Source organism: Ovis canadensis, chromosome 3, assembly GCF_042477335.2.
Source record: "Ovis canadensis isolate MfBH-ARS-UI-01 breed Bighorn chromosome 3, ARS-UI_OviCan_v2, whole genome shotgun sequence".
Taxonomy (NCBI): Eukaryota; Metazoa; Chordata; class Mammalia; order Artiodactyla; family Bovidae; genus Ovis; species Ovis canadensis.
The window spans coordinates 143488300-143509722 of record NC_091247.1 but is presented as its reverse complement, the minus strand read 5'-3'; the positions used below and the strand labels follow the sequence as shown (position 1 = coordinate 143509722).

At 39.7% G+C, this 21423-nt stretch overlaps 1 protein-coding gene and 1 pseudogene across 1 annotated transcript; both read left to right on the top strand.

Annotated features, from left to right (window-relative positions):
• The first annotated feature begins 3010 nt into the window (after window positions 1-3010).
• Window positions 3011-3967, top strand: LOC138436328 (olfactory receptor 8S1-like). The gene has a single exon (XM_069581956.1). It carries the CDS (start codon window positions 3011-3013, stop codon window positions 3965-3967), a length of 957 nt encoding a protein of 318 aa, XP_069438057.1.
• Window positions 3968-20123: 16156 nt separating this feature from the next.
• LOC138438211 (olfactory receptor 8S1-like) lies at window positions 20124-21042 on the top strand (annotated as a pseudogene).
• Window positions 21043-21423: the final 381 nt, after the last annotated feature.

Sequence of the window (21423 nt, the reverse complement as noted above, 5' to 3'; positions counted from 1 at the left end):
AGTTCTGGCCTGGAGAATTCCATGGACTATATAGTCTATGGGGTTGCAAAGAGTCGGACACGACTGAGCGACTTTCACTTTTGATGGATGGATGGATAGATAAACGGATGTTGCATGTTAAGCACAGTGTAATGTGATCCCTCTGAAGCAGGGATCTGTAGGTGCTGATTTCAGAAAGAGCTAAGCTCTCAGTCAGTCTATTATACAAAAGGAGATAAACAATCTACCTCCTCCCTTTCTCTCCTAATTTCAGGCTCCCTTAATGCCCTTAACTCATTTCACAGGTGAGAAAATTTAAGCCCCAATATTATCTAACTTGCCTATATCCCCACACTGATTAGTTCTTTGAACTACAACTTGAACATCTGGGCTTGGAAATAATCACCAAGAGTTTTTGCTACATAATCTGTCCAGTTTTCTTAATTTTTGTCTTTATTTAACAATAGTTGATTGCAGGTTCATTACATTTTGATCTGTCTGTGTGTGACTATAGGCATAGAAACTAACAGCCCAATTCCTGCCCTGTCATTGTAGAAACTGCACTCTGATTGTAGAGACAAAAATGACACACATATCACTAAGTGATGAAGATTTTAATACAGATGATGGAAAAACTTACAGTGTGTTGATGAAGTGTTATATATCAAAGGGAAACAGACAAGGTTTTAAGTCCCTGGACTAGAAGAAGGTAAATTAGAATCTTGAATTTGCTTATTTATCTTTATTTTCCTCATTCAAAAAACTGGGGTTAATAATTATTTCCACAGAGGTTTAAGTGAGAAATGAGCAGTAACTGTTCAAAGAACTCATGGAACAAGAGCACCACAAAATATATCAGCTTGAACCAAGTCAGAGAAAAACAGGAAGGTTCACAGGGTGATCAGAAACAAGCAAAGATATCTGACCTCAGCAGTGGGGCATCAAGAGAATCCATAGGTCATCAATGCTTTGAAATGCAACTAAAGAGTTTGGCCTGTTCTCTAAGTAAGTGGTATAGAAGAAAAGCCTTTAACAACCAAATGAAGCAGATTTAAATCCTTGCTGTTGAAAGAACTAATACGTGTGCGGATCTAGACAAGTTAGATAATATTGGGGCTTAAATTTTCTCACCTGTGAAATGAGTTCAATGTCTTCTCTCACCATCCATCATATACACACAAACATAATACATACACACAAACACACACCCCACAGTAGAAAACATGGGAAAGTCATTTGTATAAGATAAACTGCTACCCAAACACAACATGCTATTAATACCATTAATCAGTTAATAAATCAGTTTTAAATGGACAGTAAAGACCAGGTAATAAAGGTGACTGGAGATCTGCACCTCTCCTGGAGGTTTGTTGGAATCCCTAAAAGATGATGAGGAAAGCTGTGGAATACAAGGGCTCAGACAAAGAAGACGGTATAATATAGTCATAAACGCAGTTCTCTGGTAGGCCTGTAGAGTGGATGATATCCTCACATTTCATCCTATTGGGAAAAATCTTGTGGGGCAGGTTCAGAGCTCACAGATAGCCCAGCAGAAAGCCAGGGAAAACAACTCCATGGAACCAGTGAAGGCAGATATGAGGGCTATGAAAATGAAGATCAGACAGAGGAAGGAACATACAATTGCCTCTTGAACATCACAGGAGTTAGGGGCAGCAACCACCCTCACACCTTCCCACAAGTTGAAAATCTGAGTATTGTGATCTCTGCCTCAAAAATCAATGACTTTGAGCTAGGTCAAAGATATCTCTTGGTAAATGTCACATTGCACTTGAAAATAAGTGCATTATTTTTAAATATCTTTTGATATTGATCTCTAATTCTACAGAGATAAGAGAATAGACTCTGTATGATTTCAATACCTTTAGATCATCAAATGTTTGCACCTAAAGTTTTGTCCCTGGATATGTTCCAGTGTCTCCTAGTTTGTAGTCTATGAGAACTTGAATAGAATTTGTATCCTACTGTTGTGTGAAAATTATGGGCTTCCCTGGTGGCTCAGACAGTAAAGAATCTGCCTACAATTCAGAAGACCTGGGTTTGATCCCCTGGTTGGAGAAACTGTATAAATCTTAATTATGTTGAATTGATTCACAGTGCTTTTCAGACCTACTATATCCTTCTACTTCTCTGTATATTCATTCTATTAGGTTTTGAGAGTTTGATATTGAAACTCCAACTAAAAATCTTATCTATTTTTTTTAATTGTAATATATAGTAAAACTATACGTAACTTTGTTCAGTATTTTCCAAGTCTCCTGTAAATGTGTTATCATGTTTTCATAATTTAAAAAATGACATTGATAAATGGCATACAATGGCAGGAAGCTAAAACAGTTAAATTAGAACTCAAGACTAGTTCTTTTGAGTCCACATATTGTGATCTCTAATCTAACATAAATCTTTTCTTCATACTTAGTTAATTTAAAGGTCTGTAAAATGAAAACATAAGTACTATATTTATTTTTTTTAAGATAAAAATACTTCTTTATAAAGTTGTGATGAGAATTCAAAGATTTAAAATGCCTATAAAAGTAACCAAAATAATGTTGACAAATAAAATGTACTCGATAAACTGGAGTACTCTTAACATGTATGCATATTTCTTTTACTCTTTTATTTAGGAGCTAACAAAGTTCTGGAAGCAACCTCAACAACAATAACCCCAAAAATCTCCCCAGTGATCAGAAACTTCAGCCACACTGTAGTCTCTACTACTCAGTCAAACCTCACTATCTCACATCCTGACTCTCCAAGCAAAATCATCAAAATATCTCCAGTTCCGGAAACTCTATCCCCTAGATTTTTTTTTTTTTACTTTTTTCTACTTATTTATTTTGACCCAAAAGTTATTTATTTAAAAATATAAGTGGACTGCCATGATTCATACCCATGTTGTTCAAGGATCGACTCTGTAAGGAAAGAGAACAGAACAATGCCTTCTGGAAACTGCTGTAGAAAGAAGAAATTTCAGTCCTCTTCCTAATTTTTCTCTGAAGAACAGTGACCATAAATGGCCACAGGGAATCACAGCAGCATCAAGGAGTTCATCCTCCTCGGGCTGTCTGCCGACATCCACATCCAGGCTCTGCTCTTTGTCCTGTTCCTGATGATTTACCTTCTGACTGTTCTGGGGAACCTGCTGATAATACTTGTGACCCATACAGATTCTACACTCCATACACCCATGTACTTCTTCTTGAGCCATCTCTCCTTTCAAGACCTCTTCTATTCTTCAGTCACTGTACCCAAGATGCTTGAGAACCTCCTGTCCCAGAGGAAAGTCATCTCAGTAGAGGGATGCATGGCTCAGGTCTTCTTTGTGTTTGCCACCACCGGGATTGAGGCTTGCCTGCTCTCAGTGATGGCCTATGACCGCTACGCTGCCATCTGCCACCCTCTGCTCTACAGACAGGTGATGAGGAAACAGCTGTGTGTGAGGTTGGTGTGGGGCTCCTGGGTCGTGGCCTTTCTGGATGCACTCATCAACATTCTCCTGGCTTTGGATTTGGACTTCTGCGAGGTTCAAACCATCCGCCACTACTCCTGTGAGTTGCCTTCCCTCCTTCCCCTCTCATGCTCTGATGTCTCCACCAATGCTGCAATGCTGCTCTCCTCTGTCCTCCTGCACGCCATTGGGACCTGCCTCCTGATCTTCTTCTCTTACACCCGCATTGTCTCCACCATCCTGAGCATCAGCTCCACCACAGGCAGAAGCAAGGCCTTCTCCACCTGCTCCTCCCACCTCACTGCAGTGATCCTGTTCTATGGCTCAGCCATTCTTCGTTATCTCATGCCAACCTCAGGTTCGCCTCTGGAGTTGATCCTCTCCATACAGTACAGTGTAATCATCCCCCTGGTGAATCCTCTCATCTACAGCTTGAGGAACAAAGAGGTGAAAGCAGCTCTGAGAAGAATGATTCTAAAATATTTACAATGTCTCAGACAGCATGGAAGAGACAGACAGTGAAGGGAATGCAGAAGAGAACTGCAAGAAATCTAAAGATTGACATTAAGAAGTTCCTGATTTCCTATTGTCACATGTAGCACTGTGCATTGCTGATTCTCCCTTCTCAAAATTATCAAGGTAAAGTGTAGGAGCTATTTCCCTTGCCATGGCTCAGAATCAGTCCTACTCAAAGACAGAACATATGACTGAGAAAAACCTCAGTGTCCTAGATTTCGTTAATGACATGTCACTTTATGAGTCACATTTTTGAAAATCACTCATATTAGGATAAACTCTGAAATATTTTTTGTTCTCAATTTTGTGTTTGAATTGATGTGTCTGGTGGGGGGAGAGTTTTTTTTCCAGGAATAAAAAATCCTGAAACTCTGAAAAAGGAAAAACAAAGACTTGGGCTTTATGGGGTAGAGCACAAGCCCGTTATGGGGCAGTGCCTCCAAAGACAGGCATAAGTAAATAAATATGATCAACAGACGGGAGTTGCAATTTGCCAGGTGTATGCCTGGTGCATGCTCATTCAGTCACATCCCATTCTCTGCAACCCTATGAACTATAGCCCACCAGGTTCCTATGTCCGTGAGATTTTCCAGGCAAGAATACTGGAGTGGGTTGCCATGTCCTCCTCCAAAGCATCTTCCAGACCTGAGGATCAAACCCCAGTCTCCTGTGTCACCTGAACTGCAGGCAGATTCTTTACCACTGAGCCACCAGGGAAGGTATACTTGTTCTCTGTTGCAGCCATAATAAATTATCACAAATTTATCAAATTAAAATAACACCCATTAATACTGTACAGTTCTCTAGGTCAAAAACGCCAGTGGATTCCACTGGGTTCTCTGTTTAGCATCTTACAAGGCTGAAATTAAGGTGTTGGCTGGGCTGGGCTTTTACCTAGAAGCTCCAGGGAAGAATCTGCTTCCAAGTTCATTCAGGTACTTGGCAGAATTCAGCTCCTTGAAACTGTAGGTTTGAGGTCACCAAATCCTCGCTGCCTGTGGGATGAGAATTGCTTTCAATTTCAGAAGTCTCTTCACTTCTTAAGTGGCAATCTCCATTTTCGAAACAGCCAGCATATATGGAGTACTTCTCATGTGATGAACCACTCTCCTTTCCTCTCTTCTACACCTGGAGATAATACTCTGCTTACCTGTATAATCTTGTATTTTAGTTCTCTCATATTTTAAGATCAACTAATCTGGGACTTTAATTACATCTACAAAATCCCTTTGCAGCAGTTTCTAAATTAGTGTTTGATAACCAGAGAATGAGAACTTTGAGGGGCTATGTTTAGAATTCTTCCTTTCACACTAGTACCTTTATAAATATGCTACTTCTACTACAAAAATACAGCACAAAAGGGATTAAAGTTGTAGTGATGTGGAGAGAAGGAATGATGAGAGATGTGGAAAGGGAAAGGGTTCAGTAAGAGCAAATAGTGTTAAAAATAATCAAAGAAGGAATCAGTCTAGAGAGGGAGATGATTAAACAACTGTCAAAAGTGGAACTTCTGTCTGTCCCAGAATAAGTCTGGATCTAAGAAATTCATTGCATCAGTGCTTGGGACTGATAATGAAGAAAAACTTTTTTTCTGGACTTTACAATGAAGCAAAATACAGAAACATGCTCCTACACAAAGCCTGTGGTAACTTCTTTCAAATTAGGGTGGGAGGGCTTAAAAGCATCAGGAATCCTTTTAGTCTTTCTCTTTCTCCATGTCTCCCACTTTGTGTCTCTGTGCCCACCCAGGACCCTCAATTTACCTTTGTAACACAGAAGAAACTTTGTATTCCATTACAAGTTAACCGTTAAAGGGATGTTGCCTAAAAGCTTAATTATACATAATAATCCATCTCTAGGAACCCTGCCTCCCAGGTAATGAAGAGCATTAAGCTAAAATACCTTTCTTTAAAAATATACAAGCAACTTATGCAGCTCAATTCCAGAAAAATAAATGACCCAATCAAAAAATGGGCCAAAGAACTAAATAGACATTTCTCCAAAGAAGACATACAGATGGCTAACAAACACATGAAAAGATGCTCAACATCACTCATTATCAGAGAAATGCAAATCAAGACCACAATGAAGTACCATTTCACACCAGTTAGAATGGCTGTGATCCAAAAGTCTACAAGCAATAAATGCTGGAGGGGGTGTGGAGAAAAGGGAACCCTCTTACACTGTTGGTGGGAATGCAAACTAGTACAGCCACTATGGAGAACAGTGTGGAGATTCCTTAAAAAACTGGAAATAGAACTGCCTTATGACCCAGCAATCCCACTGCTGGGCATACACACTGAGGAAACCAGAATGGAAAGAGGCACGTGTACCCCAGTGTTCATCGCAGCACTGTTTATAATAGCCAGGACATGGAAGCAACCTAGATGTCCATCAGCAGATGAATGGATAAGAAAGCTGTGGTACATATACACAATGGAGTATTACTCAGCCATTAAAAAGAATACATTTGAATCCGTTCTAATGAGGTGGATGAAACTGGAGCCGATTATACAGAGTGAAGTAAGCCAAAAAGAAAAACACCAATACAGTATACTAACACATATATATGGAATTTAGAAAGATGGTAATGATGACCCTATATGCAAGGCAGCAAAAGAGACACAGATGTAAAGAACAGACTTTTGGACTCTGTGGGAGAGGGAGAGGGTGGGATGATTTGGGAGAATGGCATTGAAACATGTATACTATCATGTAAGAAACGAATCACTAGTCTAGGTTCAATACAGGATACAGGATGCTTGGGGCTGGTGCACTGGGATGACCCAGAGAGATGATATGGGGAGGGTGGTGGGAGGGGGGTTCAGGGTTGGGAACTCATGTACACCTGTGGTGGATTCATGTCAATGTATGGCAAAACCAATACAGAATTGTAAAGTAAAAAAAAATAATAAAATAAAATAAAATACCTTTGTTTAGCTCACAGGAAATATCCTGACCAGAGCCATCTGTCAATGACTGCAGGGAAGAAGAAATTAAACACATCCACTCAGGAAGCTGACTGGAACAAGGAAATATTTGACTTGACTCCCTCTCCTTGTGGTATAAATGAAGCCTGAACTCTTTTAATAACTCAGGGAAGATGGTTCTTTGGGACACAAGCCCACCATCTTCTTGGTCTGCTGGCTTTCTAAATAAAGTTGTTATTCCTTGTCTCAGCAATTCATCTCTCAATTTATTGGCCTGTCATGTGGCAAGGAGTGCAAGCTCAGACTCAGTAACAAATTCTGCAGAAGTCCTTCAACTTTTCACCTAAAAGATATTTGCCTAAAAGCCATTTTGCCAATTATCAACTCTTCTTGCAAAACACTTTTTATACAATTACCAAACTTAAGTTTTTCACACAAAGTAAATATGTTTCAGCCCACTTTAACATTTTGTTTCACTTTCAATCTATGTCCCTGTTTTGCTTCTTTGGGGGACTTTGGCCAATTTATCTTACTTGTATTGGCATATTTTAATAAGTTTCATCAAACATGTAATATTCATTTGTGATTCACTAAATGTTTTTGAAGACCCTTATGTTTTGCTATTTTTAACATTTTACTTTATATGAAACAAAATGCCTACTCAATTTTTGTTGCTATGTCTTCACTAAATTTTTCCCACTAATTTAGAGTAAGAATAAAAATATGTCATGGATGTTTTAAAACATTTAAAATTTGATACACTTTATTTTTTACTCAAATTATAAATGATTATTGAATTATATTTTATTAATTAACAGTAGCTGGGAGGGATTGGGGGCAGGAGGAGAAGGGGATGACCGAGGATGAGATGGCTGGATGGCATCACTGACTTGATGGATGTGAGTCTGAGTGAACTCTGGGAGATGGTGATGGACAGGGAGGCCTGGCGTGCTGTGATTCATGGGGTCACAAAGAGTCAGACACGACTGAGCGACTGAACTGAACTGAACTGAATTAACACTAATTGACATTTTCTGTGTAAATATTTAAATAATAAAATATTAAAATAGATCAACTACCTAACTAAAACTGTAACACAGAAATAATTTTATTTCTATCCTTCTAAATGTGTTCTACAGAAAAATGTTTTTGTAGGCATTCTCTGATACATTTATCATTAACTCTATCATTATACCAAGAATGATATAAACATTTCCCATTACTTTCAATTTTCAATTATTATCCAGTGTCACTAAGTATGGGCTTTCCAGGTGGTGCAGTGGTAAAGAATCCGCCTGCCAATGCAGGGGACATGGATTTGATCCCTGAGTCAGGAAGATCTCCTGGAGTAGGAAATGACAGCCCACTCCAGTATTCTTGCCTGGAAAATTCCATGGACAGAGGAGACTGACAGGCTACAGTCCACAGGGTTGCAAAACAGTCAGACACGACTGAGCATGCACACGTGCATCATTAAGTATACCCCCGAAATCTAATGTGAAAATTCCACTATATTAGACATATTTTCAGCCTTTTACCACAACACCAGCTTCTTTACTTCTTATGTTGCTGCAAATTGTATCGAGGGCAGAGTTTTGCTGTGGTAAACAATACTGCATTAACCAGTTTTGAGCATGAACTTTTCTCTCACGCTTATTTCTCCCTCTTATTTCTCAGAGTCCAAATAATTGGGTCCAAGGTTATTAACACTGTTAGAGTTCTTGATACTGCTCAATTTAAATAAGACAAGACTAAAACCCTCTGAGAAGTAAATCCAGCATATTCATGAATTTTGTTCTCAACTACAGCAAGTGACAGAAGAAAGGGATTCCAATTATCCTACTCTGCCTTAAGGAATGAATATCAAAACCTCTTAACTTTCAGAAGCAGAATGTCACTCTAAATTTTATTTCCAAGGCAACATACCATGAAATAAGATAGTCTATTGAAATTATTGCCTTTTGGAGATTAAAGGTTACATTCATGTATCAGAGCAGCAGTGTCTCAAGTTCCACAGCCTTACAATGACACATTTCACATAGAATAGTATTTGCTTTTCTGTAACTAAAAGGTAAGAACCATTATCTGCTTTTCATTTTACTGAGATTTCTCTGACAAGCATCTAGAGGGCCTGGAGTTTTTAAAGGCAAGTGTTGAAATCACTTTACTTAAAGGCAAAAATGGGATTACTTACAGAATGAATATGAGTCACACAATATTACAGCAGTGTCACTTGAAGGTAATACATCTTATATTTGAATCTGCATATATTTCCTATATCTTGCACACATGATTTCCTTTTTCATTATGCACTCTTATTTTAAATCTGGGTTAGAGAGTTTGTAATTCACCTTTGTAGGTTACAAATTATACAACATTTAAAAACCAGTATTGCTAAACATGAAATGAATTTCTAAAATTACTTCAGTTCAGTTCAGTTCAGTCGCTTAGTCATCTCCAGCATGCCAGGCCACCCTGTCCATCACCAATTCCCAGAGTTCACTCAAACTCATGTCCATTGAGTTGGTGATGCCATTCAACCATCTTATCCTCTGTCATCCCCTTCACCTCCCACCTTCAATCTTTCCCAGCATAAGGGTCTTTTCAAATGAGTCAGTTCTTCACATCAGGTGGCCAAAGTATTGGAGTTTCAGTGCCAGCATCAGTCCTTCCAATGAATATTTAGGACTGATTTCCTCTAGGATGGACTGGTTGGATCTCCTTGCAGTGCAATGGACTCTCAAGAGTCTTCTCCAACACCACAGTTCAAAAGCATCAATTCTTTGGCGCTCAGCTTTCTTCACAGTCCAACTCTCACATCCATACATGACTACTGGAAAAGCCATAGCTTTGACTAGATGGGCCTTCGCTGGCAAAGTAATGCCTCTGCTTTTCAATATGCTGTCTAGGTTGGTCATAACTTTTCTTCCAAGCAGCAAGCATCTTTTAATTTCATGGCTGCAATCACCATCTGCAGTGATTTTGGCAATGGCACCCCACTCCAGTGCTCTTGCCTGGAAAATCCCATGGACGGAGGAGCCTGGCAGGCTGCAGTCCATGGGGTCGCAAAGAGTTGGACACGACTGAGTGACTTCACTTTCACTTTTCACTTTCATGCATTGGAGAAGGAAATGGCAACCCAGTCCAGTGTTCTTGCCTGGAGAATCCTAGGGACAGGGGAGCCTGGTGGGCTGCCGTCTATGGGGTCGCACAGAGTCGGACATGACTGAAGTGACTTAGCAGCAGCAGCAGTGATTTTGGAGCCCCAAAAAATAAAGTCTCTCATTGTTTCCACTGTTTCCCCATCTAATTGCCATGAAATGATGGGACCAGATGCCATGATCTTAGTTTTCTGAATATTGAGTTTTAAGCCAGCCTTTTCTCTCTCTTCTTTCACTTTCATCAAGAGGCTTTTTAGTTCTTTTTTGCTTTCTTCCATAAGGGTGGTGTCATCTGCATATTATTGATACAGGAGGTTATTGATATTTCTCCCAGCAACCTTGATTCCAGCCTGTGCTTCATCCAGCCCAGCTATTCTCATGATGTACTCTGCATAGAAGTTAAATAAGCAGGGTGACAATATACAGCCTTGATGTACTCCTTTCCTGATTTGGAAACAGTTTGTTGTTCCATGTCCAGTTCTAACTATTGCTTCCTGACCTGCATACAGATTTCTCAGGAGGCAGGTCAGGTAGTCTGGGATTCCCATCTCTTTAAGAATTTTCTACAGTTTGTTGTGATCCACACAGTCAAAGGCTTTGCCGTAGTCAATAAAGCAGAAGTAGATGTTTTTCTGGAACTCTCTTGCTTTTTCGATGAAACAAAGGGCGTTGGCAATTTGATCTCAGGTTCCTCTGCCTTTTCTAAATCCAGCTTGAACATCTGGAAGGTCACGGTTCACATACTGTTGAAACCTGGCTAGGAGAATTTTGAGCATTACTTTACTAGCATGTGAGATGAGTGCAGTTGTGCGGTAGTTTGAGCATTCTTTGGCATTGCCTTTCTTTGGGATTGGAATGAAAACTGACGTGGCCACTGCTGAGTTTTCCAAATTTGCTGGCATATTGACTGTAGCACTTTCACAGCATCATCTTTTAAAATTTGAAATAGCTCAACTGGAATTCCATCACCTCCACTAGCTTTGTTCATAGTGATGCTTTCTAAGGCCCACTTGACTTCACATTCCAGGATGTCTGGCTCTAGGTGAGTGATCATACCACCGTGATTATCTTGGTCATAAAGATCTTTTTTGTATAGTTCTTCTGAGTATTCTTGCCACCTCTTCTTAATATCTTCTGCTTCTGTTAGGTGCATACCATTTCTGTCCTTTATTGTGCCCATCTTTACATGAAATGTTCCCTTGATATCTCTAATTTTCTTGAGGAGATCTCTAGTGTGCTCTATTTTTTCAGTATACTACCACTGGTCAACTTCTTTTTGGATGTGCTTTATCATGGAGGACAAATGCTTTAGGAAAATAGATTGAGTACCCTTGTTGTTTATATCCCTACTCCTTCTTGGTTAGCCAATGTAAAATCTAGAGCCATGTGAATCAATAGGACTATATTTCTCATGACCAATCAGCAGTAATAGATTATAAAGAATTAAGGCAACTACTAATTTGTTCTAAAGAGTTAACCAAGTGTTTCAGCTAATAGGACTGCAAGTTCACTTCATGGAAATTTTACCCAAATCATGGTGCTTCATTCATGCCAGGGATAGTGGGACCTACCCTTCTGTGAAAGTTAGTAAATCATGGGTTACAGTCTCCCATACCACAACAGCCACACCAGCTGAGTGATGACTTTAGGTATGCATCAGTTCCACAAATGAAAAAGGTGCCTCCATAATTTATCATACCTTCTTCCTCAAAGATGCAAGTTTCACCTAGATATACAGTAGTAGAAAATCATACCTGATTCTGTTCTCCTCTTTATTTGCATGTTCCAGGCTATGGGTTACACAAGCAAGATAGGGATGAAAATCTACAGCCTTTTAAGCAGCCATGGAAGTAAGACCAAAATAGTCTGAGTGGAAAAGGGCCCTTCACATTCTGCAAAGTTTCTGCAATAGGGCTTGATTTTGGAGAACAGTGACAGGTGTAAGGGCAAATACAACTTAAAAATAAGAGGCTTATTTTTCCCTGTGAAAATACAGGAGACTTCTCCTCCCACCCTCTTCTTAGAGCATTTACTATGGAAATTTTTAAGTTCTTTCTCTGACTCTAAAATGCACACAAATCTTTTTAAAAGTTAAATAAGCTTCTTACCAGCTTTATGATGGAGGAATGTGTTTCTCAAGGACCCGAAAGCAAGTGAATGCAATACGTGCCTCCCTCCAAAACTGTCTTATCGATGTGAGAAGTTTATTTTTCCTTTAGATAAAGCCAATTAGCAAACAGAGATGGCCACCTCAATTACCATGTGAATCTGAGATGAACTATGAGTAGCAAATGATGCTTTAAATCCTCTTACTTGGTGACTAGTTATCATTTATCTCAAGAAGTAGTATGTAACAAATCGTATCTGCTCAGCTATATAAATAAATGAGACTTTCTGTATGATCTAGCAGATTTTCTTTGATGCACGTTACAATCTGGATTGGTAATTATTCATCAATAAAAGTATTTTCTTTCTTTTCTACCTTTGTGGAGAAGTTTTCTGGACTGGGAGATTTTGTTTTAAATTTCATTTCTCCAATACAGGCAAATGAGTTGCCACAGGAAATGGTCAATTGACCAACACGAAAATGTGCTTGAGTACTAGAAACAGTCTTGCCTGAATTACTGTCCAAAATAACAGTATTTTATAAGAGCCTCAGCAGAAGGTCACATAGGAACATTAGGTGTTCATGACTATTTCTTATCTTGCAGTTCACAAAAGCACAATGAAAGTCAATATGTTATCAGAACTTTGAGGATACACTCAGGTAAAGCAGATCACTACCTCAAGCATAACATGCAAAGGAGAGTGTTTCTTTATCTTTTTTTGAAAATCTTCACATCCAAAATCGTTTTCTCTATAGTCCATATTCCTCTAGGACATCAAATCTGTATTCAGTAAAATCTGTGTATGTGTGTATATAGAATATACATTTTAGTGAGCTCTAAATCTGTTTTCAATGTTATAACTGTTCAAAACAATAACTGTGCCAAATAATATATTTTAATGACAATTATATTTGTTTTAAAGCTTAGCCTTTTAAAGGAATTTGTCTAGTATACTGTAAGACAATATTTATAATATGTTGATTTTACATCTTAATTTATGTACTTTGAAAGACAAATTTATAACTAGGTGAGAATGTAGCAATTATAACAAGGGAATTGTGTTGTGACTAGGTTCTTTATTGTCTCTGTCTCTTTTGAATTCTGGTCTTTAGAATTTCTGAAGATTAAAAGAAGAAAGATTACTAGATAATTCCCTAAATACTGTATGACTCCATGCATTCTGAAGTCAATTAGTATAGTATATTTACACTTACTAGGAGAAAAACTACCTTTTTTCTCTACCCTTTTAAGTTCATTACTAGGACTGCTGTAACAAGAGGCAGATTAACAAGAGACAAGCATACAGATTTATTTAATTTTTACGTGACATGGGAGCCTCATAAGGAAATGAAGACATGAAGAAACAGGTAAACCTAAGTGATTTTTTTCAGCTATTTTAAAATATAATTGACATATATCACTGTGCAGATTTAAAGTGTAAAATGTATTGATTTTATACACATATATTGTTCTATGATTACTGCCATAGTGTTAGCTAACACCTCCAGTAATGGGGAGATTTGATTAAGGGTACAAACCTAACTGTATATATGGAAAGACTGAAAAGTCATGGAAAGATATCATAGGACAAAGGTGAGCTAAGTGTAGTAAACTGAAGTGGAAGAATGTGATTAGTAAGGCCAATTCATTCAGGTTCCTCTGTCTCTTCATCTTTGGAGATAAGGATGACCCGTTCCTCCAGGTTGGGTAGGGCACCTCTCATATGAGGGCTTTATGATCTGCTTCAGAGAAAATCAGAAAGTCTCTCCTGCACAAGCCATTTTGCCGGGGTCCAGCCCCGGTGGATCCAGGGAATTCGAAGGGTGGAAGGCGTCGGCGTGGAAAGACTTGTTTATTTATTAATGTAAGATTAGATTAAGAAACTATAGTGTAGTAAGAAGATTAAGTGGAGGAAGAGGGCTGAATAGCTTGGTTTACGCGGAAGGCCAATAAAATTCCAGACAAGGAATTTGCACCATCTACGTTGGGCCACCGGCGCCCGCTTGAATATCTAAGGGTGCCTCGCCTTAAGCTCCCTTTCTCGCGGGTCTTAACAGCCCGCGGGGCAAGTAAGTAGACCTGGCGAGCCTCCGCGCTCCAGGTGGAGATTCAGCCTGAAGTTAAAGTAAAGAGCAGAGAGAGGGAAAGAGAGAGAAGAAGAAAGAGAGAGAGAGACACGGGGGGAGCCAGAGTCCCAAGAAACCAGGCCGGGAGACTAGTTAGAGAAGCTGGTCCAAGTAGCTGGCCCGGAGAAGCTGGCCCCTGGCCCCTGGCCCCAGAAACTGGCCCCTGGCCCCATTCTTTATTGTTCAGAAGGCCTTTTATACTTTTGATAAAACACAGAGATCAATGGGTAACACAAGATTATGTAGCGTTCGCAGCTCAGGCTCTTTCTATACATCATTTGGTATACAAAAGGTCTCAGGTGATTTACATTATCTTCTGGCCAAGAGGCTTGTTAACACTTTTTGGCTCTCTTCCTTAATGAATGTTAATCTTGTTTCCCCTGAAGTGTTTTTCTTTAATCTACATCTCCTTAAAGCATTAACATTAAAGTTACATCTCTATAGAACAAAGGTGCAGTGGGATATAACAAAGAAGGTACTTAACTCAAAGATCTAATGTTGCTAACACAAGGTCTACTACTTGTTTTTCTAACTATATCTACAACTAAAGGATGTGAAAATTTGGCAGCAAATATTGACTCAACAAATGAAACCTTTAATCAGTCCTAAACAGATTTTGACTCCTCGGAAGCTCCTACATTCCTAGGATGTTTTAAGCTTCCTGTGCCTCCTGCGGTCAGGAGGCCTCAAACAATCACATGCGCAGCTGTAGGAGTCCTGCAGGCAGGCTAGAAAGCCATCAGAGGGTTTTTTGGATTGAAACACTCTTTCAAATGCAGAAGACTAAAGCCCTGAATTGACTTTTTCCAGAAAATGTCAGAAGAGTGGAAAAGCAGAGCACAAAAGCCGGCAGATTTTTGTTGGGGTACATGCTTAGGAATTTCCAGAGGGGTCCCTGAATCTGAGCACGCCTTGCGTATGTCAGCTTCCTTCCTCATGACCTTGTCACGGGCAGGATTCCTCACACTGGCTTCCGGCACCATTTCTCAAATTCTTTTAGCATGAATATTCAATATGGCAGGTGCTATATTTTGGGACAGAGTTCTCATCCTAGGCCGTAACTTCAACACAGAAGCTCCAAAAGACCATACTTAAAAGAATCACCTGAGGCCCTTACAAATTTCAACTTGTCTAGTTAATGAGTTTCAAATTGGGCAGGCTATGACTTCAGGGAATAACAGGCATTAGCCTAAGTTCTACACCTGAAACTAAGTCAATTATATTTTTTAAAAAATAAAGATATTGGTTCCTCCATCTGGGATTCCAGGCTTAGCCAGCCAACTACTGATTGCCTAATCTGTATGTACCCTTCTGAAGGATTATATGTACCCCTCTGAAGGATTATATGTGAGTCACTCATATCACAAATTCTCGTATGATTACATTTAGACTCAGAGAGGAAACCAAATAAAGAGAAGTCTAAATGGTTGAACCTGAGTCCCCTGGAGAGGCACTCTTCACATATCTTCTGTTGAGGACTGATAGTCTTCTCATGTAATTTGTAGCAGAGAAAGCCAAGACAAATTCAGAGCTCAGAGGATACATGTCTTGAAGCCTCTGCCTTTAAGAAGATACTCTGGGGTGCCAGTTTTCTGCTCTCAGTATGATTTCTAACCAAAAAGAAAAAAGGATGTCTTGCCTTTTCTATAAGTAGGCTACAGAAATACTGATTCCCATAGGCAGAGAAACCATCACAGTGCAGATGAGAGCCCACCATGAAAAGACCAGAGCGACAGGAAATCTGAGTCAGAAGAGCCTGGAACTCGGTAACATCTGCTACGGTTGCTCTCAAGTTTTTCTTCTCTCTTTCCTAGTCCCTGTCTTCCCCTCAGCTAATCCACCCTTCTCTTCCTGTCTTCTCACCAACTGTCTATCTGCTGGAGATCGAGCTCCCTGACCTAGGACCACATTTTCCATACACTGAGGCCTTTGTGCTTGGTTACTCTGAGGAGACACTTGGGAAGAATCTCTAACCTCAGTTAGTTATGCTGACTTTGGGATCAGGCACATCTTACATCTTGGGTTCAAGCTCCACACTGGCCTGGGCTCCAGCAGTGCAATGAAACCTGGGACCAGCAGGTGGAAGTGTAATGGGCAAGGTCGATGGGGAAAGTATACCCACCCAGAGTAGATAGCTGATGGTCGAGAGTTCACCAGAGCAGATTAGGGTACACCAAAGAACATATTAAACAGCAGATAATGATAACTCATATGAAACCCTCCTCTTCTAGGATGTCACACCACACATACTACAAAAAGTTCAGTTTGTTCTTATTAATAATTCCCTCTGACCCCAACAAATACTGATGATGTGAAGCACACGGATAGAGAGAGGTAGAAGTCTAAACAGGTTTGAGGGAAATATCTGAATTCAAAAAGTTCCAAGTTTCCTCCAACTTTCACCATTTCCCTGTCCAGGTGCCTGTCTAGACACCAGTGGTCTTTCTGCCACTTTTTACTAAGTATTCAATTCCTACTCCACCCCATCTGCATTTGGTCATGAAGAATACTCCCACATTCAGTGAATAGAGGAAATATTGAGCCTCTCTCCATATCATTTTCAATATTCGATCAACCCCAGTATTTATGCAATTAACCAACATTTTAAAAACTTAAATACATGTAAGGGTAACAAGACTTTAGGTACCCCATGTTATATGTTACAGACCTCCTTCTCCAAGGAATGACCTAGACACCTATTTCCTTACAAAGAATATGACAAAGCTGGACACATATCAGGTTCCTGAGCCCAAACTGCAACTCTATGTCTTACATCTCTATGACCTTAAGAACGTTTTGTAAGTTTTCTGTGTCTCATCCATAAAAAGGTCTGTGTCAGGACTGTTTCATAAACAAATAGAATCACGTCACCCAGCCGGCCTCCTGCCCTATTGCTGCAGCACATAGGCCCACCTTCCAGGACCAAAGTTTTTCAGATCTGGACCCTCAGATAACAATTCCCTGATATCTTCTGCAGAATCTGGCAGAAGATAGAGTTAGAAACACAAATGAACACTGTGGTCAGGTGTACTTTAAAAAGTCAGTCTAGAATGATACAAGCAATTATCCACTTAATTCATCCAGAAAATTCCAAACACTTGGAGACATTTTCAAATTCTACAAGATAATGATAGAAATTATTGTCATTTGTTGTGATTGTTATTTTGCTAGTGAAGACAGTAGAGGAAGTACTCACTTTGACAGGATTTAAATTCACAGACGAGAGAGACTCCTTAAAATAGATTTTTTTCAGCAAGTTGCTCTCATTGTTCACTGAATCAGTTAATTTAGGTCATTCTGAACTGCAAATTCAGCTACTGGGCAAACGTATACAATCTGGATCTAAGTTCTGCTATGACTCATAGTCATAAGGATTTAAGAAAGAATGAATAAATAAACTGAATAAATTAATGTTCAGAAAAAAATGAATGACCAAGTGAATGTTATAGGCTTTAACAGCCTTTCCAGTATGGTCTGAAATGGGCCGGTAGGCATCGGATATGTTAAGTACACTACTGGTTACACAAAACTGAGACAAGCTGTACACACACGCAAACATGTACATACACATATACCATTCTTGGCTTCCCACTTTGTTGTCTTCTTAGTGCTGAATCCTTATCAAGCTTATGATTCTTCAATCTTTCCCAAAGAAATTAGCTAAACAGTCTATCCAATTCACTTCATTTTTTATTCAACATATTTGCTATGGAAGACCAACCATATGTGCTTTTCACTGGACCAAGAGTTATGGCATGGAGATACAAAGTAATATACAGCATAACACTCTCTTCAAGGAACTGTAGTATTATTGCTTGGGAAGGAAAAAGAAAAGAAGGAAATGTGCCATATACATTCTAACAATTAAGTGCCAAAATAAGACAGTGATTCAGCAAAGGCATAAAATAAAGGGAGTTGCTTATGGTGGGTGAGCTAATGAATTAGCACAGAGTGGAAGTTTATCTGTTGAGGTCCTTCCAGAACAGATATTTTGATAGTAGTAGTATTGCATGAGAGTGGGGGAGAGGAGCCTGTGAAAGACAAAGAGGAAGAAAACAGAATTGGGCTGGAAAAAGCCTTCAGACCAGATATGACACTGCTAACAGGAAAGAGGGAAGGAAAGCAGAATCATCTAAGGAGAGTTTCAGACAAGTACAGACCTGACAAGGATTATCCAACCCTTGGATGGATTGGGAGCTCTGGGGCAATGACTGACCCTCAGACAAAGCAAAAATGGTCAAAATGTGGTATCTAAGGTATGCTCAGTCATTGACTGCCTGGGAGGTTTGGCCTCCGCTAAAGCTGCAGTTGTTTTCAAAGCATCAACTGGATGCTGTCAGCAAGCTCATCATTTTCAGCTAAATGCTGAGTTCTCTCTCCCAGCTGGAGCACTTCAATGGCTGCCTCATGAGGAGAATCAGCATATTTAAGAAAAACATAAGAAAATGGAAGGCAGAAGTGCCAGATGAGAACAATAATGAAGACATAGGTTAAATCCTGGTGTAGTCACTTATTCACTCTGGTAAAGACAAGATATTCACATACTTCTCATTCTACATTAGAAAAATTAGGTTATAAAAATCTACCCAGAAGGTTTTATGAAATTAAATGAGAAAATGACAATTTGAATTGAAATACAACACAAAACCTTTTATTATATTCAAGTATACAATATAATGATTTGATACTTGTATATACTGCAAAATGATCACCAAATGAAAGTCAAGCCTTAAGTGAAAGTTGCTGCATGGTAGAAAGACCTGATGTCTCCAGACATAGGGAACAGATGTGGGGAAAGAGAGGGTAGGGCAAATTGAGGGAGTAGCATTAACACATATACACAACCATGTATAAAACAGACAGCTAGTGGGAAGCTGCTGTATAACACAGGGAGCTCATCTCAGGGTTCTGTGATGATGGGGTGGAAGAGGGAGGCTCGAGAGGGAGGGGAAATATATAGTTATGACTGTTCTACAATGTTGTACAGCAGAAAACAACACAATACTGTAAAACAATTATCCTGTAATTAAAAATTTTAAAATATAAATGTGAAGAATAAAAGAAATATGGATTTTCTATCCCATAAATTAGCAAATAAAAATAGATAAATCATGACCATACAAAAAAAAAAAAAAAAGACCCAGTGTCTTGAGGTTTTATAGAATTGAGGTATACAGACTGGGGACTTGGATGAGTTATATAATTTATGATAGTCAAATTTCTAATTCACAGAAGGTACTCAGCAATATCCTCCTTATCCTTTCTTCACATATCCAAAATTCAGATACACACACACACACTCACATACATGCACACAGAGTCACACTCTGTCATCTTTTAATCTTGTCCCAGAGAGTCAAATTGACAATAGGTGTTAATGCGTAGTGTCAACAATAAAAAGCTAAAGAAAGATAAAATGATATTATTAGGAAGTTATGGATTCTAAAAGGGTTTTGGAGTAGAAGATCGGAAAACGGGAGAGAAGACAAAGGCTGAAACAGCTTCCCAGCAACTCTGCCATGATTTACAAAACATGCACAGAGTACTGCTGATAAAGCAGTGCCAGCTGAAGGAGACAGAACAAATTCAGAGTCTGCACAAATTAGCAAATTTCTTCAGTGTCTTTAAAACAGAATGTCACCTATGGAAAAATAATTGTTTGAAACAGAACACTAGAAAGGGAAGCAAACATTATAGACATTTGATAAGGACATGCGTGAAATCTAAATAATCAGGTATAAGTACATAAAAGTGGATCCCTTTCTCCATAGTTGGGTGTAGTAAAGAGAAGTTTCAGGTACATTGCTATATTTTTTTCTAGGAAAAACTCTTTCTAAATGGCCCTGAGGAACCACAGCACCATCACTGAGTTCACCCTCCTTGGGCTGTCTGCTGATCCCAAAGTCCAGATACTGCTCTTTGTGCTTTTCATGGGGATTTACCTCCTAACCATGATGGGGAACTTGATTTTGCTGCTGGTGATCAGAGCTGATTCCCATCTCCACACACCCATGTACTTCTTTCTGAGTCACCTCTCTTTCCTGGATCTTTGCTTCTCTTCAGTCACAGTTCCTGGAGAACCTCCTGTCTAAAAAGAAAACTATTTCAAAGGAGGGCTGCCTGACTCAAGCCTTCTTTGTGTTTGACACTGGAGGGACAGAAATCTTGCTCTCCGTGATGGCCTATGATCGCTATGCTGCCATCTGCTACCCTCTGCTCTACAGTCAGGTGATGAGCGGCCAGCTCTGTGTGAGGCTGGTGTGGGCTTCATGGGGCCTGGGTTTTCTGGATGCAGTTTTCAATATCCCCCTGGCTATGAACTTGAACTTCTGTGAGAACCATATCATCCCCCACTATACCTGTGAACTGCCTTCTCTCTTCTCTTTGTCCTGCTCTGATATTTCCGCCAATGTCACTGTCCTGACAGGCTCCACACTGCTACATGGCTTTGGTACCTTCTTCCTGATCTTCTTCTCCTACACACACATTGTTTCCACCATCCTGAGCATCAGCTCCACCACAGGCAGGAGCAAAGCCTTCTCCACCTGCTCCTCCCACCTCACTGCAGTGAGCTTCTTCTATGTCTCAGCTTTCCTCCGTTATCTCATGCCAACCTCAGGGTCACCTCTGGAGCTAATCTTCTCCATACAGTATGGTATAGTTACTCCGCTAGCAAATCCCCTCATCTATAGCCTCAAAAACAAAGAAGTAAAGACAGCTCTGAGAAGAACGCTGGGGAAATGTTTGCAGTGGTAGAGGTAGAAAGCTGTAAGGAGAAGATAAATCAGAGTCATTTGTAGAGATGTGGATGGACCTAGAGACTGTCATACAGAGTGAAATAAGTTAAAAAGAGAAAAACAAATACCAAACTACTGTTGTTCAGTCACCCAGTCGTGTCCAACTCTTTGTGACCCCATGGACTGTAGTACACCAGGCCTCCCTGTCCTTCACCATCTCCTGGAGTTTGCCCAAGTTCATGTTCATTGCATCAGTGATGCTGTCGAGCCATCTGATCCTCTGACACCCGCTTCTCCTTCTGCCCTCAGTCTTTCCCAGCACCAGGGACTTTTCCAATGAGTTCTCTGGTCACACCAGATAACCAAAATACTGGAGCTTCAGCTTCCGCATCAGTCCTTC